Below are 15,469 nucleotides of genomic sequence, written 5' to 3'. Positions count from 1 at the left end.
CATGAGGTCCATCAAGCAGCACACTTACTTTGACTGTGGGGTGTGGTGGGGAGGTATCAGAGCAATTCTCCAAACATGTGGCATTAATACCCGCAGGTACCTTATACTACAGGTATCAATAATGATAAAAAAGAATATTATTCAGCCTTCAGTACTGACTAGGGTGGTTCATGTAACATTTTTTTTGAAATCTCAAGGTCTTACCCCCTAAGTTTGTTCCTTTTGATGAAAAAAAGACACCATAAAATTTTTGTTGAAATATATTGATATTTAGAGGTCGCTCACAAGCGTTGAATGTTGAGAGCAACGAGTGCCCCCAACACAATACTTCCCACAACAGCACCGTGGAAAACGCAACGAAGCTTGACGGGGTTGATTCGGTGCAACTATACTGAGAGCAACATCCCCACCACAACTTATTTCATGATACTAATTTTTCTTGGATTTTTAAAACAACCATTCCAAAGTAGGTATTGATTATGATTTTTTGGCTGTAGAATTCATTTGAACCTGAATTTGGAATTTAAAAATCAAAAATTCCATTTTTATAAAGTAGCAGGGTTAAGATTAATAATGGTCAATAAAACATCAACTAGAAGTGCTGAATCTTATAAAATATTCATATTTGAACATAAAATCCTATATGTAAGTACATTTTTCCCCTTCAATTACCAAGTAGAATAGAATAGGTAATATAACCTTAAATTCATACTTTTTTCAGTTTTTTCTTTACTTTTGAAACCTTTTGTATTTCCTCCTTCAATGATCTTCGGATTTCAAAAATTGTCATTGACTCTTCATTAACAACATCTTAAAAAGCCCACAAATGACTAGCCTTACTTATTATACATTGTAGAGGGGATAACGTTACAGTGTAATACTGCTTCGATCCAACGAGGGAATGCAACGCTGCATTCCCCGGCGCGCAACTGTGGGAAGTTTTTGCTTGACGCGCTCATACCTTCTCAACCTTCAACTCTCCTGCGCAACCTCTAAATGTTATTTTTCTGCCTTGAAATTTTTTGTGAAGTGTTTTCTAACCAAATGGAACACTTCTAGGGGGTAAGCTCAAAAAATTGAAACAAAGTTTTTTCTATTGTTCTTTGAACCACCCTAGTACTGACCCATAACTATAATACCAGAGGCATAAACTCAATCTTTGCCAATCAAATGAGGACTAAAGTCAACAGGGAGAGGATAGATACTATGGCAGTCAAAATCTTTAATAGTCTCCCTCCACAAATCAGAGATGTTCATAATACTAAGTTATTTAAAAAAGTACTTCAAAAATGGCTAATCAAGGAGGCATTTTATTGTGTAGATGAGTTCTTGGGCAAACTCTAACCCTTTATTTAATTTTTATATTCAGTAGGTACTTTAGTGTATTTATTTTATTTTGTTTTATTTTATTTTATTAATTTCCTTTTATTGTATTGTTAATTATTGTAAAGTGGCTCTGTAGGCATTATCTATGTAAATGACCTTGTAAATGCCGCTTGCGGTCCCTTACAATAATAAATTATTTGATTTGAACCCCCACCTAAAAGCACATCCAATTCGAAATCAATCCGACCACAGAGGAAATCGAGAAAACTCAACTCAACTACCGACCAGTTCAACATGGTCGTAAATTTACACGTGTATTTAAAGGTCGTGTTATAGCTAATGAACGGATAAAAGCTCTCTAGGTCCGATGCTGCGGCGACGACGACGACGGTTCTTTACGTGTGTGTTGATGAAACAGCCACGCAACCGATGACTAAAAGGCAGAAACACCAAAAAACGGTGGTTTCTCAGCTTTTTCACGCGCTAACGAACTCAGCCTTTTCTCTTTCTCTCGCTGGCTGCCTTTCGAATAAATCACAAAAGGCAACGTACGACTACGTGTAAACAATCAGCTGATATTATTAGTTGTTAGCTTCGAACGAGTAAACATGGTCAACGTTTTTGTTTACCCGTATCCTTTGCTTCTCTCTCTCTTATGGTCATCAGGGCACCGATCGTGTGTTTTCCTTATGGCCGAGCATTTTTTTTTCTGTCAGTGGAGGTCTCTTGTATTTACCAAAGGGTACCTACATTTTTTTCTCGTTGAAAGATTACGGAACATCGAGAGTAGTTCTTGTGCGGATTGAGAAGTTTTATGAACTTACAAGACGGGGAGGAAAGGTTAAGGATGGAGGAAATTGCACAGGTCAGACAGATCGTAGTTCTTAAGATGCATTCGAAATAGTAATATTCAACATTATTTACTCATTAAGTAAGGAAAAATTAATTTTATACACCGTTATTCACTTCGGTAAAAAATAAAATAAAAAAACCTTCAACAACAAAATTCTCAATAATAATAAACAGCAATTGATTTATTTTCAGTACGAAATTCGCAAACACGAATCACCGTGGCAATAAATGAATTGGAAAATTATTACACGTCGTTTTATAATTCGTTTTTAGCATGAATAACAAAGCCATAAATAAGGTTAATTTTTCTCTTAGTTCATTAAATATCGACAGTTGTTATTATAAAGCTGCAAACAACTAATAAAAAAGTTGGTGAAAAATCTCGAGTTGGTATTTGTTTTCTTTCCCCCAATCATCTGAGCAACGCGATAGAATAATTATTAGCATTCGAAGAATTATAACATCGGCGAGAGTATTTTGTCGAAGACGAAAAAAAAATGGTAGAATTAAAATGCGACGAATGAAAATTATTAACTTATCTTTTCCGCATTCGAAACATTTACCGGAAATAAAAATTAAACATAACGAAATAACAAAACAGCGAGCGAGGATTGAATAGGAAAAATGGCGAAAGGAAAAAAAGAATAAAATAAAATTCGAATCTCGTAGCACTTATTATTTTTTATTACTTTTTTTTTTTTTTTTGAAAATGAATAAAAATTAAATGTATGGGAAAAGCTTAGATAAACATTTTCGCGAAAAATTGTTTAAAAAAATAAAAAGTAGTTAACTGCGAAACTTGGACAGGTGCAGGAAGAGGTACAAGAATGGTATAGGTAAGTGTACACAGAGAATTTTTAATTTACATCGAAAAATACCGACAACATTTTATCTACGTTGAAAAAAAAAAACTGCTCCCTGTACTCGTCCAGCCTGCATATTTATATTCATTGAGGGAACGTGTACTATACGCGAGTTAGCATCGCGTGAGAATGCGACGACGACGACGACGAGGGTGGAAGAGACGAAATGGAAAACTTTTTTCTCTACATATATTTCAACGGGATAATTTCCCTGGGGTTAAAATCCGAAAGAGGTAAAGAGAAGTTGGCCAGAAGAGGAGAAAAAAAAGCCAGCATTTCGTAAGGTAAAAACCAAAAGAAAAGGGGATCAGGTTGAGAGAATTTTATTATTAGCGATGCAGAAAGAGAGCAGAAGGAGAAACCACCCGGTATACAGTGCTACCGCTTGCCCTGCTGGGTGTACGCGGTGAGGCTTCGTTTCAATAAGAAAAATGACAAAACGTTTCAGCCGGAAATATTGCTCTTTTTTTGGCCGACCTCGGATGTATTTTTATTAAGTGTCTATCCTTTTGTTATTTTTCCATCATTATGGCTGCAGCGAATGAAATAAAAACGGCAACAACAGCGTGTATAACCGGCGGCGAAAATATACTAAGGAATTACCGGCGAGCTATACGTTTCAATTTATAACGACAAAGAAAAAAATGAATTGCCGAGCAAATAACATGTACGATGATTATATTTATAAGCGTTATGTGTTTCGTTGCGAAATTTTTTCCCACTTTTTTTAAACGAAATTTTACGCCCAAGGCGAAATCATTTGTTCTCGTTAACGTTCCAAAGACGAATGTCTCAGGATTATGAGAAAAATTGCTATTCGCGTGATTTTTCTGCAATACAAGCTCGAGCTAGCGGGTAGATAGGCCTGTATGGAGGTACGTTTTCGCCAACAAAAAACTGACAAAATGATGAGGCTGTATGATAAATTTACGCGAAGGTTGCAGTGTCGAAGATTCGTGAAACTGGCACGAAGGTGGCGCTGAAGAACTGAGGTGAAAAAAATTCAAAGCTTCCAAAAAAAAGTAAGATAAATTAAGGATGAGTCTAACCTCACTCGAAAGGGGTAATTTTTCCAGTATTATTTTCAAAAAAATTATTAAAAGTAGTGATTGTTAAATCAGTAAATTTCAAAATTTGTTGGTAGTTTTGTGCGAATAACTCGAAAGCAAAGCTCTAATTAGGAGCAGAAAAAAATTTAATGGGATACAAATTACAATTATTGATTGTAAAATATTGATTGATAATTTTGTACAACTTTAGTTCTCACTTGTTTGTCGTAAAATGCATTGCTCAGCGACTACGACATTTCGAAAGTGTCGAGCGTTTCATGATTGTGGATTTACGGCGAACAGGTTATGCAATTTTATTAACACGAATGATGAAATTAATGCAGATTAATGGCAGGAGTTGAAAACTGTTATCAAATTTGTGTGCATTCCATATAGTGGTCCATAAAATTAAGTAATGCTGCTGGGGGAGGGGAGTACCATCCATTTCATCACACAACTGTCGAAATTTATGAAAATGTGATGTGGAGAGTATTATTGACCAATTCGAGGTTGCTGAATTCGATTATGAATTTATTTTTTAGATCCATACTTTCAGTGCCTGTCCTGTTGCTCACTTTTTTCAAAAGAGCTGCTCTTATATGGAGCCATTCTAGAGCGACCGGCGAGTTTTCTATTATTTTCAAGAGTTTATAACTGAATGCTCAAAAGGGGGAAACGTGGATCTGGATATTTTTGAAACGTGACGGACGCTAAGGCATATTCTAAAATTTTTTCACAGCGGCACCAACAATCTGAAAATTATTGTGACACTTCCCCCTCCTCAGCTCCATCTCCCCTAAAAAAAAACATAATCTACTCAATGGAAAATTGAAAATTTCATGCCATTCTTTTGAAAAATGAAAATAGAAACAGATTAAATCGGTTTCATTAAAAATCAATTTCACTTGAATTCAACCCCCCCCCTCTTCATACTCCGAACCAGTCTCCGTACAATCTTTGTCCACGTAAGACTGGAACATGCCTATTCTGGAAATTGAGAGAGCAGCTAGCTTCTGCAAAATTTGATATTTCTGACCAAAATTTCTGATTTGAATTTTTGAAACAAACGAAAGAAGTTCGTTTACAAAATAGCTTATCTTTAAAATTGAAGATGTTAAAAAGCAATTTCATTTTTGAAAAAAAAAATAATAATGAATCCCTCCAGTTCATCTAAATTTTTGAAAGTTGAAATTTGTTGGCTTGAGAGGTGAATTCATGAGTAAATTTTTGAGACTAGCAAAAAATCAGGAGTGGGCAGAATCGCGTAAAAATTGATTCGAATCATGAATCACCTACAATTTCAGTGATTCGAATCACTTCGAATCGCCAATTTGGAGTAGGTATTATTTGTAAAATGATTCTAGTAATTTTTTTAAAATCGCTGGTGTTGTTCTCTCCTCGCGTTTTTTGTTATTTTTCAAAGATTATAGACAAATTTATTTATTGTAAATTAACTTGATGAAAATTAAGGTTAAACATGAAATTAAAAAAAAAATCACTACGTTTATTGGAAGGAAAAAGTTCGAAAATTGAATTGAAGGGGTGGGGGTGGACTGATTCGAATCACGAATCATTACTTACTTCATTTTGGCGTTTCGAATCAGTTCGAAAAATTTATTCTTAATCTTAAGAATCGCTTTAAAAATGATTCGAATCAGGAATCGCGAATAAAAAATGCACGATTCGAATCGCACCTACTCTTGCAAAAAGTGGTATTTTGTGAAATTGTCTATTTTTGACGATGAAAGAGCTATACAAGGGTGATAAATCAAGTACAAAAAATTGGAGGTGCCTTGAAGAATTCATCCCTGAAAGTAAGTGATGGAAAAATCCTAAAAAAATGTTTGTTTGATATTTCGTCAAATCAAAATCGTTTTTGATTTAGAGCTTCGTAAGTACCCGTACATAGATATGTGAGTATTTATGATGTTTTCATTTTTTAGTATTTTTGTGTTGATTTTTCTCTAGAATAATAAACTTTTGAAATTTGCATTCTTTTTGGAAATGCACAATTTCATTTGGACAATTTTTGGAGTTGAAATTTCAAGTATAGAAATTCATTCCTATAAATTTTTAACAAATTTTTGAAAATACTTTCAAAATTAAAAAAAAATTTTGAGGAAAATTTCCAACTTTTTCATGTGGATATATATTTTTTTTTTCAAACTACCTATATCACTAGGCTACTGGAAAATAACCGCTCTGAAGTATCCATTGATTATTTAACTACCTCCAGACATTTTAAACCTTTCTAGTGTAAGAACACAAAGCCAAATTTAGCATCTTTAGGGACTATTTTAACGTTTAGCTGCGCAGCTCCAAAGATTTGCCATGTAACTCGAATATGTTCTCAATGTTGGTTGATTTTGTTGAAATCTAAACATGTCAAATCGAGTGATCCCCTCATAAGACGTGTAAGCAGCTAAAACAAATGATGATTTTCTTACTTTAACTAGAGGCAAATGTAGCAAAAAGTATTGGAAACAAAAACAAGAAGGCAATTCAATTTCACCGAACACATGTTTCTTCAATTAACGACCTAGTTTCATTTTGAAATAACATCTCCGTCAACAATTAATTGCCTCGTGTACTTAACTGATTTGGTATACCACTATTTTATCATGTACTTAAATACAACGACAATATACTTGAATCGAGCATACTTTACAGTAAAGATGGTTATATAAATTACGTAGCGCTATAGCTCAAAGGGTAACACAGACATCTGGGGTAATTGCGAAATCACTATACGACGATGCTGGTAATTGAAAATTTGTGTTAAACGAACGACGCAAAATGAAATGACTTGAGACCTCCCCGGGTGACTTAGACAAAAGGGTTAGATTTGCTTGGCATACTCGTAGATATACGTATATTATACGATATGCTAAGTATACCGAACGTTATTCATGCCAGAGGACGAAGGAAACGGCGTCGTTGACGACATTAATTCATAGAAAATATGTTCTCGTGCATCCCTATATTAACTATCTTATACTGTAGAATCTGAATCTGTATGGCAAAAAGCATCCGATACCAGGGTGCAATTCTGCAGAGCTTCTGCATGTTGTGCCAGCGTATTGTGGATAAGTTCTCATTACGAGCACATAAATTCAAGAAGGCGATTACCGTAATCACGTCCGTTTCGTAATAAGATTTTCAGCGAGTAATAAACTGGTCAATTTATGAAGCGTAACGCCCACCTGGTAAAAGTTGACCATAGTGGCTATGTACGAGGTCGTCGTATTTCATTTGCTCAACAATCCGCCTTATGGACGCTTTTTCCGACATCAAATTGACCCGTGTCTGCGCCGCGTAATGCACGTTCATCAATCACCCCGAGTTTCTCAAAAACTTTTGCAGGTGTATCGCGCGTAAAAGCTCGCCATACGGTTTGCTATACCGTTCTGCCCTGACCTTTCCATTCAAGTTTCCCTAAGTACACTGCGAGTTGACTCGACTAAATTTAATAATACCTTATTAACGTGAAAATTATTCGCAATTTTTCCCCCTCGCGTTTGTTTCAAGTACCTAGAATGCGTAGGAAGGAAGGTACAGTACAGAAACCCCAGCCTTATATATTTTTTTCTTTCCTTTTTTCACGTCCTATACAAACGAGTTATCTAAATTGATCTCGTAAACAATTCAAGTCTTAAGAGTTAATTAATATAACAGCTTGGCGAAGCTTGTAATTAAGATACGGGCTTGCACGAAGCAGGGTACCGCGCCACCTCTTTCTTGTGACGCTACACATAACAAAAGGTCCACACAACGCACGCAACTTAATTCCTATTTAAATTATTTCTTCAGTTTTGTCGTTTTAATTACCTTTTGTTTTTAGGCCCGCGTTGCGGAAACGTACGTAGGCAATGTGTACTCTCGTCGTGACGCAAAGTACATGCATTTTAACTCGTTACATGTGCCAAGATGATAAAAAATTGCACGTATTCCTCCTGCACGCGCATATTTTGCAAAATTATGAACCTTACAACGATATATCGACTCCTCAACCCACCTTGGGGCAAGCAGGGCGTGTTTTTTCGTCAGAAATTGAAATTTCTCGTCGTAATGCTCCAAATTTAGGGGTTAATTGCTCGGAATTGTTGCAACTCAAAGAAATTTCATTTGAGAGTAGTTTCAAAAATATTTGCCAACGACTTCAAAAAAATGCAAAATAAGTAGCGAATACACGGTGCTAAATAATCAGATCATGGGAATGTGCAGAATGGCCAAAAACAAGTGGTATGAGGAGAAGTGCCAAGAAATAGAAGAGCTGGAGAAAAGGCACAACTCGAGAGAAATGCATACCAAAGTGAAGCAGATGATGGCCACCCACAAGAAAAGGAGAAGCGGAATAGCATATATACGAGGAAAAGACGGAAAGTACTGTGTTAACAATCAAGAAACCGAAGAGGTATGGATCAGCTACATACAAGAATTGTATGGAGATGACACATGCCCGGCTCAAATGGAAGTTTCATCCACAGAAGAGGCAGGCACCACAAATTGAAATGTGGGAGCTGAGGAATGCGGTGAAACGAGCCAGAAACTACAAAGCAGTGGGGGAAGATCTCATATCAGTAGACTTGATTAAACATCTAACACCAGAGTATGAAAAGGAGCTGCTGAAGATAATAAACAAAATATACGATGAAGGTATGTTGCCTAAGGACTTCAAAGCAGTAAATTTTGTACCAATACCAAAAAAGAACAACTCGCAAAAATGCTCTGAATATAGAACCATCACACTGATGAGCCACGCATTGAAGCTGCTACTCACCATCATAAATGCCAGAATTGAAAAGAAGATAGATGAAAACCTAAGCAACACGCAATATGGCTTTGTAGCGAAAAAAGGGACGAGAGATGCAATTGCCCTGCTGAAAGTGATCATTCAAAGAGCACTGAATGCAAATAGGGAAATCATAGCTTGCTTCATTGATTATGAGAAAGCATTTGATTGTGTCAACCATGAGAAGATGTTGGAGATCCTGAAAAAATACAACATTGATGACAAAGACCTGCAAATAATCAAGAACCTGTACTGGGAGCAAAGCACTAACATCAAGATTGGAACTGAATACTCAGAGAACTGATGTGGAATAAAGAGAGGTGTGAGGCAAGGATGCCCCCTCTCACCCAGGTTGTTCAACGTGTATGCAGAAGAAGTAATGAGGGAAGCGGGAATCGAAAGAATGGGCTTCAAGATCAACGGCAAGAGAATAAACAAAATTAGCTATGCACTATGCAGATGACAAAGTGATCCTTGCTGAGACAGAAGCACAGATGCAGAAGATGATCGACCAAATCAACAGAGCAGGATTGAAATACGGAATGAAAATAAATGCAGGCAAGACCAAGGTGATGAGATTTACAAAAAGAGAGGATAAAGAGGTCAAAATCAACATCGGACCACAAGAAATTGAAAATGTCAGGGATCGCGGAGCGGAGCGGAGGTGGAGGCCCGGAGGCCCCCGGAGGGTACCCTTTTTTTGCCTTGCTCCGGGAGCAGGAGCCGGAGCAAGAGGTACTTGAAATTTTTCTGCTGGAGCCGGAGGTGGAGGCGGAGGCACTTACAAAAAAAACTGGAGCTGGAGCCGGAGGTACTTGAAATGTACCCTCCGAGCTCCGATTGAATTCAGTAATTAAGTAATTTTTTTGTATTTATTTACTGATAAATTGTTAAATTTCTATAAATTTCAATATTTTTAAATGATAAAGTGTGACATTTATGGCATAATTATTTTGATACTTATTCAAGTTTGCAAAACTCATTTTTATTGTAAGGAGGGCCCATTTAGGCACTTATCAAGGTTTGAAAAATTCATTTTTATTGTAAAGAGGCCCCCCTCAAGCAGCTACCTCCTGGAGGGCCTCCGGAGGGCCTCCTGGAGGGATTGAAAAAATATGGAGGGTGGAGCCGGAGCCGGAGGCACTTACAAAAAATCCTTGGAGCTGGAGTCGGAGCTGGAGGTAAACTTTTTACAAATTCAAGAGCCGGAGCTGGAGGCGGAGGCACTGACCCCCTCCCTCCGCGATCCCTGACAAAGCAATTTAGATACCTTGGAGCACTGATAAACAATGATGGTAGAGATCACAAAGAAATTAAATCACGGATTGGAATGGCAAAGACCGCTTTCAACAACCTTGCCAATGTGCTGGGAAATTGAACGATGAGTATAGATCTGAGGAAGAGAATTATGTGATGCTATGTATGGACCGTTCTGAAGTATTCCTGCGAAACATGGACCATGAGTGCAGAATGCGTGAAGAAAGTATCCGCTTTTGAGATGTGGTGCTATTGAAGGCTACTACGGATCTCATGGAAGGACTTCATTACCAACAAGGAAGTATTAGCAAGAATAGGAGAGGAGCGGAAAGGCGTAGTTGAAGATAACAAAAACAGAAAGCTAAAGTATTTAGCTCATAAAATAAGAGAAAACGGTATTTTCATGCTAGTGGTACAGGGGAAAATCCAAGGTAAGGAAGATCGATGAAAGGGAGGAAACGATTGGAACTGTTAACAACAAACTCACCGGCCAACTCTCCCTGTAAGACCCTGAAGGAAACAATCAGATACGCTAGATACCAGCTAATATAGATGGACATATACGCTATCTTCTGTAAAGGAGCGCGACTACGACGACGACAACGAGCTTATTTGAAAACTGAATTTTCAAAAGATTGCCAAAATTTAGGAGCAACGTGCAATATAAAAAAATCAGATAACTTTACATAGAGTGGATAGCGAAAAAAAAATGTTGGATGATTTTGACCAACTTCAGTGAAGACGTTCATTTCAAGTTGAAAAGTCACTCAAGAACAATTTTCAGCTCCATAGATGCCCCTGGAGAGGAGGTCTGGGTGTTCAAAGAGGATGCATTTTATAAAAAATCTCAGTTTTTTCGCTACAGCTCCCACCCAACCTTTTTTGGGGGAAATATAACCAGGTCCAAAAGATGATTTGAGATTTTGCGTTGACCTAGGCTATTACCATCAAAATCTATGACCTCTTTTAGGGCCTTACTGAAGGGTTAGTTGTAAATACCGTAATGATATGTGCTCAATGGATTATTTTCAAATTTTTAAAATAAGGAAGTGTGCCGAACAGTTCTGAAATTTAGTAAGATTTTGAAAATTGAGCTTTCAAAAAAATTCAATTTTGAACTTTTGACATTTTTGGAACTTATTTTTGATATTTCTCTCAATTAGGTACCTTCAAATTTCCGCGAATAGATTTTCTCCGGGTTGCAGCAGTTCCGAGCAATCGGAATCCGAAGTTAGGCAGTGCAGTGCAACGAAAAATTTCAGTCAATTATAAGAAACCTACAATAAATTTTAGAAAAATCAGAGTACCCAAGTAAAAAACAATCGGACCCAATATATCCTAATCACAGTCACGTGCAATTTTTGAATCACCTCCACTTAGGATACATCATTAAAACCAACCCAAATAAACGAAAAAAGGTACTCACATGTGATGTCTAATTTCACATTAACTGACATTGACTTGGAAGCGTATGACTCGTGAAAAGCTACACATCTTATCGTCCTTCCACGATGCGATTTATTCACGTATACTTCCAGGGTAGATATGGCCATAAACGTTCTATTGGTGCCTTCTTCAGGTAACTCAGTTTGATTACTTTTCGTATCGAGTTCTTCATCATCTGTCGAATCATACAGTTACAGGTAAAAAAACAAATATAGGTAAGTATAAGAATCCAATAACGTATCTACAAATAGTTGATATATCTAGCTTCATAGGTACGTAGCTTAGACTATACTTTTCGTGCCAAAACACCACCACCACCAGAACCGATCACGAGGAAAGTTTTTGTTTTAATTTATTACTTATACTTGCACTATGTGTGTTGTGTACACCACAAAAACAACGAGACCGCGTAATCGACGTCGAATATAACGTTTCTCTCATGTATAACGATATTGATTAATAGCGAGAGAAAAGTTTTAATCAAAACTGACACCGTTTGAAATATAATACCCGAGCGGTTTGTAACTATAAATTTATTAAGTTTTTATCGCGTTTATTCACCTTCGTTCGACAAAAAGCGAAACGAAATTCAAGAAACTTATTTCTCTACCATCAAGATTTCTAATATATTTTAACAGATAGCAGATGGGTTATTGTAAGATGATAGATGCTCTTGGCAAATCAATTCGATTATTTGGGTAAATATGTTTCAACGAACAGAAATCATTCGTCAAGTAATTACTGTTTCCTGTTACCATTTTACACGCAGAGATTACAATATTATTTATGGTAATTTTTAGAGTAATTGTCGCGACGAATGGTTTAAAACTGTATATTGTTTTGGGATTAAAATTTTAAAAAATTCAAAATTGGAGAGAATTGAGATGTGAAATTCTGAAAGCCAATTTCATTAAAAATGATCCTGATAATTCTCAAAGAAAAAAGCAAGCATTTTTTTTAATATGACGTCATCAGTCGAGTTTTTTTTACGATTAACGAATGAATATGGTTTCAAAATGATTTCGAAATTACGAATACTCAGATTCAAAAATCAATCAGATCAGTCACATATCAAAGAACTTACCTAAGAACCATTTCAGTTTGGCAGGTGGATTGCCATATCTGCTGATACACTTCAGTATAGCTCTATCTCCAGATTTTACGGTAACATTGTGGTCAGGAAGCACAGGCATGGCATTATGTTCGATTCGAGGGCTTTGAGGTGCAACTGTAAACAAAAAAACACACAGGTTTGATTAAAAATTGTGTAAGTATTCGTATTAAATTTTTAAATGCTCATGAGACAACTTATTATTACATTTTTAATGACATTAATCAACAAATGATTTTTTTTAAAAGTTGGAGATAGGTGTAAAAATAGCAGTAAATATTTTAAAGGCTCTCCTTTTCTTCCTAACTACCCAAATAATATTCTAAGTTTTGAAATTGATTTGAAATTTGAAATTTAACGTGGCTTTTTGCTCATCTTCGAAAAAAAAAACTAACCACGTAATACTCCTCAAAATATCTACAAAATACTGTACAAATACGACAGAAGTTCATCCATGTGCATTTTCTGCTCCTCGTACAAAAATCTAGTCGCATTTATTTTATTATTAGAACACGACAGCAGCACTCAAAAATGAACTTACTCTTTCTGCGAAGCGTACTCTGCAAAAAGTGGTCACTTGTCGAAAGCTATTTCATTTTATCGTATTATACGTCCAAATGACTCGACGTAGAGCTCGGTTATTTACGGCGAAACGGTTATGCAATTTTATCAACGCGAGCGACGAGTCCCAATCACACCAAAATTACACATTTTCGACAACGCTATTCGTCGTTGGAACACACTTATACGCTCCAGATGTTCAGTCTTGGGAAGGGTAAATGTGCTGGACTAGTGGATAAGGGTGGAGATGAGTAGAGGGGAGTCGATATCGAAAGAAAATGTGTTTCCGATAACGTGCCATGTTGACGTATATATTAATTCCATTATATATGGTACGAGTATGGAAATGATGCGAAATTCGCAACAACAACGACGACGCAACAAATGTACGAGCATTTAGTTCAAAGAAAGTACACCGCAGCCGACTTGATTCGCGCCAATGGAGCCCATTCGAGGATATCGTTGCTGCGATGAAGTCTTAAACAGTGTATCAATAAGAATGAGTATTTTTTCCCTCTCCGAGTCCGTATACTTACCTACATTTTATCCTCGTGAGAGTTTTCTCGATAGCAGATAATAGTAGCCTGTTGTTATCGAATCTATAGTCTGCGTTCACTATCTATAATCGCTGGGGTTTCTCAGTATCACTCTCGGTAAGAGGATTTCGGTTCTCGCAAGTGTTGTACTTTTTTATACGAATACGAACGGTTTTTGAAGATTGAAAAAATCAGTATTGATTTATTGAATTTTTATCATGAATTTTTGGGTTATTCATACGTTGAGAATTGTTTTTTTTTTTCATCGGCTCAGTTTGAGGAGTCTCTAAGAGATTATTATGTTCATGAAATACATAGATAAATTCAACTGTGAATAAATTTCTAACTATGAAAGATCATTTTAAGACGTTGAGGGTTAAAATCGCGAATCAATGTCACGATTTTGATATGTTTTAGAATCTGAAAAAGCCATGTCTGAATTTTTCAACCAATCATAACTCGAAACCATAGCAATGCTTCAAAGGGCTCTTCATCTTCGAAGGATTTATGGTCATTTTTACACCTCATTCTTGAAAAAAGATACCCAGGTACCTCAAATATGGCAAAAGCAACTTTTTTCCTCGGTAACGAACGTTGTACCACAGCAGTTATTCGAAAATTTACACTACTCGTAATCGATACGTTATAAACACCTGGTGATGAAAAACGTTCATGAAAAAATATTGAAATTCGAGCACACTTTTCTCAGCAAGGTTCTAAAAGCAAATTCTGATAAATTTTCGCCAACAGAATGTACGTAATTTGAAGAATTTATCGATATTGGTGAACTTCCTTATGTGGAAAATTTTCTGTAATATAAGACGATGAAATGAGATCCTCCCCTTTTCCCCAAGGGGTATATTATATTGAACCCTTTTCCAAAAAGGAAACTATGTTTTCATCGAGGTAAGTATACACAATTTTTCGACATTTTCTGCGTCTTTTTTTTCCAAATTCTACGTTACTTTTGCGGGACACTTATCGATATTACGATACGAATTTTTTTCATAATCGAAAGAGGCACGAATATACCCGAACAGGAAACTGGAAGTATAAAATTGAATTTTACAATCTTTGTCGTTTCACCATCGAATATGTACTCTTTATGGTCGAAACGTGCGGCAGTTAAGATTACGCCGTCGTAAAACGATCGACTGCTATGGTAGGACCGATGCGATGGCCTTTCGAGACGACTAACGATGACGACAATCGTATAAAAACAAACGTGCTCGCTGCACCTCGCTTTTCGGCGGCGTGCCGGATTTTCCAGACGATATGTGCACGAGTTACTCGTAGTAAAAGAGTGAATTTCGCTTATGGTTAAACGGCGATGAGAGTCGTCCTCGTATATTATTCGAAGCGAAATCGTGTACGAGTACCTGTACGCTAGGGAGACGAAGTGCAGCGAATGTTGATTGTTTAATGTACGTTTTTCATGAAACTTTTACACGAGCGTAATAACGGAAGCGTTAAATCGCGCTGTGTGCGTTTATAAGGGTAGGTAGTAGCGGCCAAGATCCACGAGGGATATTTTTTCCCTGTGGTAGGAGACTTGAGTAAAGAGAGTACGAGCTTAATTACGTAGCGAGTAAAAATCATAGCGGTTTGTGTCGCTTGCGGCTTGACGACTATACCGCCACAGTGTAGCAGCTCGAGCTCGTTAACGAGAAAAAAAT

General features: G+C 36.7%; 1 protein-coding gene across 2 annotated transcripts in view; it reads right to left on the bottom strand.

Moving 5' to 3' along the window:
• LOC135833201 (kin of IRRE-like protein 2) overlaps positions 1-15,469 on the bottom strand; it is a 389,993-nt gene that overhangs the window by 80,056 nt on the left and 294,468 nt on the right. For both annotated transcript variants that reach the window (XM_065346885.1, XM_065346886.1), the window contains exons 4-5: positions 12,670-12,813; positions 11,566-11,760 (exon numbers count right to left, since the gene is read on the bottom strand). In XM_065346885.1, the coding sequence (XP_065202957.1) occupies positions 11,566-11,760; positions 12,670-12,813 (339 nt within the window). The remainder of the gene's footprint in view (positions 1-11,565; positions 11,761-12,669; positions 12,814-15,469) is intronic.

The sequence above is a fragment of the Planococcus citri genome, chromosome 1 (assembly GCF_950023065.1).
Source record: "Planococcus citri chromosome 1, ihPlaCitr1.1, whole genome shotgun sequence".
Lineage (NCBI taxonomy): Eukaryota > Metazoa > Arthropoda > Insecta > Hemiptera > Pseudococcidae > Planococcus > Planococcus citri.
This window is presented reverse-complemented; position numbering and strand designations above follow the sequence as displayed.